Below are 6,803 nucleotides of genomic sequence, written 5' to 3'. Positions count from 1 at the left end.
GGGAAAGAAGCCAGGCAGGGCTAGGGGTTCAGGGAGGACTAAGGCTTCCAGTTGAAGCCCATGTCCCATCTGAGTGTTTGGAGGACTCCAGGATAAAATCCCAAACAGTAATTTTGTGGCCCTGGGTTGGGTTATTTAGAGAGTTTGGGATCTCTGCAGGAGAACAGAGCTCCCTAATGCTTGATCATGAGTACATTCTCATGTCAGGCATCACTCGACAAAGGCTTCCTTTGTGCTGGGCTGATCAGAGCAGCAATGTTGAGCCTCTGAGCAGAGGCTGGAGCCTGAGCTCCAGGATACGGGGTCCTATCTGAGGGACATGGTCGTGACTGTTGGCCTCAGATGCTATGCCCTCCTTGGGCAGATGACTTCTGACTGGGATTATCAAGTGTGGACCTCATAGACAAAAGTCCTTCTTTGAGTTTGTCAAAGAAGAAAAAAATTGAAAGCATTTTAAACCTTTAAAATTGATAAAAGGAAGGAACATAAAGTTCTATTAATTAAAATAGAGTCATATTATTCATGGATAATGAATATCTGAGTTTCCTAGAGAAGAGCCCTTCATTCTTTTCTTTTCGTTCTCAGCATCAGGGCAGAGCCAAGAGAAGGAAGGGTGGAACACCGAAAGGTAAGGTTCTGCCTAGCCCACCTGAACGCTCCAAGGGTGGCCCTTCCTGCCTTTTCCATGAGATCCAAGGTCCCTGATCTCTGAGGATGTCAACTGCTAGATACAGTTTCTCTCAGAAACCAGAGTTCTCAGAGGAGAGGCTTGTGGGAGGGCAGTCAGAGCCTGAGACACTCCTCAGATTCCCCGCTCTGCTCATCGCTGGGCATGAACCAGTGATGGACCTGGGCAATGGGTGTTTCCCAACAGGTGGCCATGTTAGATGTCAAGAGTCAGAACTTCTGTGTCCTGACTTTGTAAAAGTCCTTTGACTTCCTGGATGATGAGATCCCTCTCTGAGGCAACACTGATCTCTGGGCTTCACATGATGGTTTTGAGCATCACATGAGATAAAATGCATGTGAAAGTACTTTACAAGAAGCAACATACGCATGTTAATATCATTGACCATTTGACCTCATCTACCAATTCTTGGGTCTTTCAGAGTCTAATATCCCAAGGGTTTCCCATAAGGGGACTCCTTATTATACCTATGCTTTCTACCTTCATTACATATAACCCACTCTCCTGGTCTCTCAGGTTGGAGATGTCACCAGACAGAAACAGAGGAGAAAATGAAGCTGATTTCTATTCTGAAAAGGTGACTAGTCTTTCCCCTTCTTTCCTGATCCCTCCTTAGCATGTTCTATGCAATTCCAGGGATTCAGTGCAACCTGCTGTAGTCATGGCAGGGGGTAGCATAGGAGTGAGTATGTGATGAAGGCCTTGAGGTGAGGGCTGTTGAGCATGTTGTGAACTCATGGATGTGGAGCAATGTGAAGGGGCAGTAGGCTTCAAGTGACCCCACCCCTGCCAGGCCAGCAGGTCCCCCTTTCCTTGTTCTGGTCCTGGTTGCATCTTTGTACTTCCTGTCTTCTGTAGCCCCCTGGGCCAGCACGATGACATCACCCGCTTTCGTCAACTCTTATGTCCAGACCCCTTCTGTGAGGTGTGTAATAATGCAACTGCTGAGATCAATCGGCTACTACTCCCAGAAGCCCTGGAAGATTCTACTTCCTCTGTGTCCCCGTTGGCTTCCACAGCTCCTGTGACTGAGTCATCATTTACTCTGTCCCCTGCCTTCTCAACAGTCCCTCCAAGAGACCTAACACCAGCCTCTCTGCCTGATCCTTCCCCACTGCCCCCCTCCGTTCTCTCCCCTAGCCCAATGACCCCCTTAGTTGACTCTTTTTCACCCTCCCCATTGGGTCATTCTCTGGCACCAGAGCCTTTTCCTTCCTTGGATTCCGAATGCCCAGTGGACTATTCCCCACCCCAACCCCTTGCCTTTCCCCCTCTCCTACCACATGACACTCAGACAGCAGATCCTGTTCTCCCACAAGAGGCTACTGTGTCTCCGGATACCGTTTTCTCTCTTGACCCCATCCTTTCCCAAGATATCAACCACTTATCAGATTTGTCCCAGGCAATGAATCACCCTGATTCTTTTGCTTGTCATCATGTACCACCAACTCTGTCTGTTTCACCACAGCCAGACTGCACTTTATCTGTCACTCAGTCTAAATCAATTGCCATCTTACTGAAGCCTGTTCCCGAGAACTCACTTCCAGAAAGCCCTGGTGTGTTGTCCACTTATGTCCCAACACACAGAGGCACTGATCATTCAAGCTTGTCAACTTCAGACTTCTCCTGGTGGCAAGCTCATGCCAAAGACTCGTTCCCTTCCACGTTGGCACAATGTGATTTCAGTCAAGAGTTTCTTGACCTCCATTCTTCAGAGGCCTCTTTTGGGGGAGACCCTGCAGCCAACCTTGTAGAGCCTGGTAACCTCTCATTTCTCAGCCCTGATGTCCTGGCACTCCTGGAGAGACAAGTCCAAAAGAGGAGCAATTTCCTGATGTGGAAGGAAAAGGAAAATAAAAAAGATTCTTTTCCAGAACAACTTAGGCCAGACTACCAACTAAATTCTTCATGGAAAATGTTAGAGTCAATTGCTGATAAGCATGACTCGGCAGTCTGCCTTCCCTTTTGGAGCAGCAAAGACAAATCAAAGGAGCTGCATGTGCATCAGCAGCCCCCATATCCTAAGACCCTGGAGGACCATTTACAGCAAAAACCTATCCAGTTCTTCTGGGGGCTCCCGTCTCTGCACAGCGAGTCCTTGCCCTCTGCTGTTCATGTCTTGGCTGACAGTTCCTCAATCTTTATTTTCAATAGAAAGTCGATTGCCTCCACAGGCCAAGAATCACCAGTGCTTCCCGATCCCCTGCCTCTGTCCTTGCCTGAGATTCAGCCTGAGCCCTTGCCTCAAACCCTGCCTCAATCTCAGCCCCTACCTCTCACTCAGGTCCAGTCCCAGGCCGACCCTCAGTCTCCACTCCCAGTCATACCATCTGATCCTCTACCCCAGATCAGGATCTGTGGAGTAAGTTTCCACAGACCTCAGGATGAGTCCGAGTCTCTCTCCTCATCTGAAATTCAACAGCTGGAATGGAACATTTTGCAGAAACAACAGGAAAATTTGTGGGGTTTACCGTCTGTGGTCCAGAGGTCTCAGGAAGACTTTTGTCCATCAGCTCCTAACACTCCTCGCCACCGGGCCCCCCAGGCCCATGTTTCAATCTCCATCCTTCCTGGGGAGTTTCCTCTCAGTGATGAAGTTCGGAAGAAACTAGAGCATCACCTTCGAAAGAGGCTCATCCAACACCGGTGGGGCCTGCCCCGCAGAATCTACGAGTCTGTGTCACTGATGTTGCCTCCAAATGGTTTTTCAGAGGCATCTGAGTCGGTGAGCAATAATGGAGTCTCACTGATCTCTGTGTTTAAGGGTCAGAGTAGCAAAAATGTAAATAGACACAGCCTAGAGAATGGCCCAAAAGATCACCTGTTGAATGACCCAAAGAGCTCTTTGGGTAAGGATCTGGGGTATGACTCTGAGAAAGACCTAAACAGTCAGGTGGTGAGTCTCTCAGAGAAAAATTCAAGGATGTCAGCAGAGAGTCTAGGTCAGAGACAACTTCAAAATGTCCTAAAAGTACATTTGAGCAAGAAGTTTGGGGAAATAAGTGAGGGTCGGCTCCCTGGGACTGTGCGTAATTCATGGCATGCTATCAAGCAAACATTGCTTCTTTCTGTGAAATCCCATACCCAAACAAAACAGAGAAGTTTGCCATCACCAGTGGGTGTGGCCTACTCCCTGAATACCTTCCAGGACCTGACTTTTGTTGATTCCAGTACACAACAGATGCTGGAAGCCCATATTAAAAGGTTTCGTATGAGGATGTTGTGGGCCCTTCTCCGCAAGGTCCTTGAATCCATACAGATCTTTAAATTGAAAGATGCCTCATCCCAGTCCTTGTCTCATGCCAACTTGCCCTCCTCAGCCAATGTGATTTCTGAGGCAGACTCTAAATCTGGGAGCTTCAAGTCCTTTAGAGGAAGCTCTAAATCTCTCCATGGAGACAAAGTGGGAACAACAAATTCAGCCCTTGTCCTGGATCGTTCTCTCCCTGCCACCTCACCTGTGGGAAAAGGAGGACAGAGGGTCCTGAGACAGTCACGCTCTGATGTCAACTGTGGGCTGGCAGAGAATGTTCAGAGAATTAAGGATGCCAGACAGACTCGTCTGCCTGTTTCAATCTGCATCACAGGGAAAGCAGGTCATAGACAGACTCAACTAGCCAACAGATATCCCCAAAAGCTGCTTGCAAAGCAAGCTGCGGCCAGATATGAGCCGAAGCCTAAGAGTGTGAGTTCCAGTGATAAAGGAGAAATGCAACGGGGCAAAAAGGTGGAGAAGTCAGAACCTGTTTTCATGCCCAGATTGTCTAGGGAGGTATTCACGGCTGAGGAGCTTGATACTCTTCAATTAAAAACTAGTGACATGGTGACAACTAGCAAGCCAGGGAGCTCCCAAATGATAAATGTGAATGAGAATAAAGTAGAAACTACCGTGACCACTGGAAGCCCCCCACCCAAATTACCAGTTCCCCAAGATCCTAAATCATTAGACCTTAAAGAACAACTGTTCAGTGAGTTAAACTTTAAACTGGAGAACAGGGAGCATAGCCAGGCTCAAGGCCAACCCACTGACACATCCCTTGCTTCAGATAACTTGACTTATGAGGTCTCACTGACTGATGCCCAAGGTGTCTCAGGTGGGAACATGCGAGCTTCCCAGGTGCTGCATGTCCATTTGGAGGACAGAGGAATCAGGATGGAGCAGCAGCAGGAACCTCGGGCCCCTAAGCATGCCTTAAGGAGGTGCCAGGATAAGAACTTCCCACCAACTGCAAAGAGAGTGAGCCCTCTGGAGCCCAAGGCAGAAGAGCTTGGTGGAAGGAATAAAGGCTTGGGGACATCCCAACTTAGGAGGAAGAGTTTCCCTACTCAGGAGATGGTACTAGAGCAGACACCTGCGAGCAAGTCTTCCCAGACCCTATCACAGAAGGGACAGCCTCTTCCTGAAGACCATATCAGAAAAAGCATGATGCACTTCTTGCAATGGCTTTATTCTGGGATAAAATACAAAAGGCAAGAAGATGCCCAGGAAAAGGGCAGCCGCATATCAACTGTGCAGAACAGAGGCCTAGTTAAAAGTAAAGCTGCCTTTACTGGAACAACTGAAGCTCAGAAAATCGTGACAGACAACGGGAAGTTCCTAGAGGAGAAACTGGGGCGTCAGCATGCGACTGATGTCACCTGCTCTCAAGGGCCCCGTCCTCCCCCAGTACAGTTGAGGAAAACTCAGCAAAAGGCGGAAGTGCAGGTCCGGGCAGAGCCTGTCCAGGGGCATCCTTTCAACTACAGGGCTCCCTCCGGTAAAGTGACAAATACCAAGTCCCACCATCAAATATCAAGTCCTGTCTTTGCTGGCCAGAGTTATCCTCCAAATACAAGACAGATCAAAGATAAGAAGAGACACCCCCAGAAAGTTGTGGCATTCAAGGACCAGCGACCGTGTCACAGATATCTCCCACCAGTGTCCCACGGGGAGCCTGTGCCCCATCCAAGCCCCACCCACAGGCGTCAAGCTGGCCAGGCACCCACGGCTGCTCTCAGCACTGCCGAAGGCACTGTGTTCAGACATCTGTCTCTACTTTTTAGACAGAAAACACTTCTCCAGAATTCCCAGGGAGGAAGACTTCCCATCCAGAAATAACTCCTTCCTTGTGGAGATTATTGATTCTCCCAAATAAATATTTAATAATAGTGTATCTTTTCTGTGTACTGTGTTGGGGGCATGGGTTTTGGGTAACTCAGGGCTTATATGTAAGGGAAAGTGAGGAGATAGTTCAGCTCTTACTGATTGCTTCCTTTGGCTTTGGCTAAAAGGTGACCAGTCCTCTGGAGTTCTTGCTGAACCCCGCCACCCCCCCACCCCGCCCCAAAGCCCATTTCCTCCCTGATGAAATTTGAGCAGATGGGCTTTGTTTTCTGCCGCTGAGCTTAGCTTTAATGAAAATGTATAGCAGCCCACATCTCCCCCCCGCACTGAACGTTTTATATCCTTTAGAGAAGTAGGGAAGAGAGGTCTTTTATACCTGAGGAGCGTTAAGGACAGGTATACTTTCTGAAAATAATGCTGAAGAAGAAACAACAGCTTAATCATTATTTAGACCTCAGTGACCAGAGGCTCCTACAGGGGGCTGAACCCTGAATGGCACTATTTGGGCGGAGATGTTGCTCTACTGGACCCTGGGCTAGTTGCCGTAGGGTCCAGGAACAGCACAGCAGCTGCTTAAGAATCTGTTATGTGGGTCATGTTAATGTATCGGGAGAACATACTTTAAACTTGACATGGAGGTTTCCTTACTAGAAAGGCACCCTGGGGAAGTGGCTCCCCTCCCTGGGTATTTTTTCAGGCTGCTCAATTGATGACTTTTTTTTTTGGCAGAGGAAAAGCACTACTCAGCTGTCAGTGGTAGGAATGTTGACCAGGCAGCCACCTACCTCCCAGGGTAAAATACAGCTGAGAGTAAGCAAAAGATGTCTTAAAGTGAGTGGGAAAGTAAGAAAAAGTGAAGGGAAAGAATGTCCTTACTGGTGGAACAAAGTTCATGCCTCGTCATTCCCATATCCTGACCCTGTCCTGCTCCCCCATTCCTCAATCTGATCCAAGCACCATGTCCTTGAGGCTGACCAGAGAACTGCACAGCACACTGATGCCTTATATCAA

General features: G+C 48.5%; 1 protein-coding gene across 1 annotated transcript in view; it reads left to right on the top strand.

Moving 5' to 3' along the window:
• LOC103087587 (putative spermatogenesis-associated protein 31D3) overlaps window positions 1-5,786 on the top strand; it is a 14,182-nt gene extending 8,396 nt beyond the window's left edge. The window contains exon 4 of the mRNA XM_007446728.1: window positions 1,547-5,786. Within this exon, the coding sequence (XP_007446790.1) occupies window positions 1,547-5,786 (4,240 nt within the window). The remainder of the gene's footprint in view (window positions 1-1,546) is intronic.
• Window positions 5,787-6,803: the final 1,017 nt, after the last annotated feature.

Source organism: Lipotes vexillifer, unplaced genomic scaffold (genome assembly GCF_000442215.2).
Source record: "Lipotes vexillifer unplaced genomic scaffold, Lipotes_vexillifer_v1.1 scaffold1066, whole genome shotgun sequence".
NCBI classification, from domain to species: Eukaryota; Metazoa; Chordata; class Mammalia; order Artiodactyla; family Lipotidae; genus Lipotes; species Lipotes vexillifer.
This window is presented reverse-complemented; position numbering and strand designations above follow the sequence as displayed.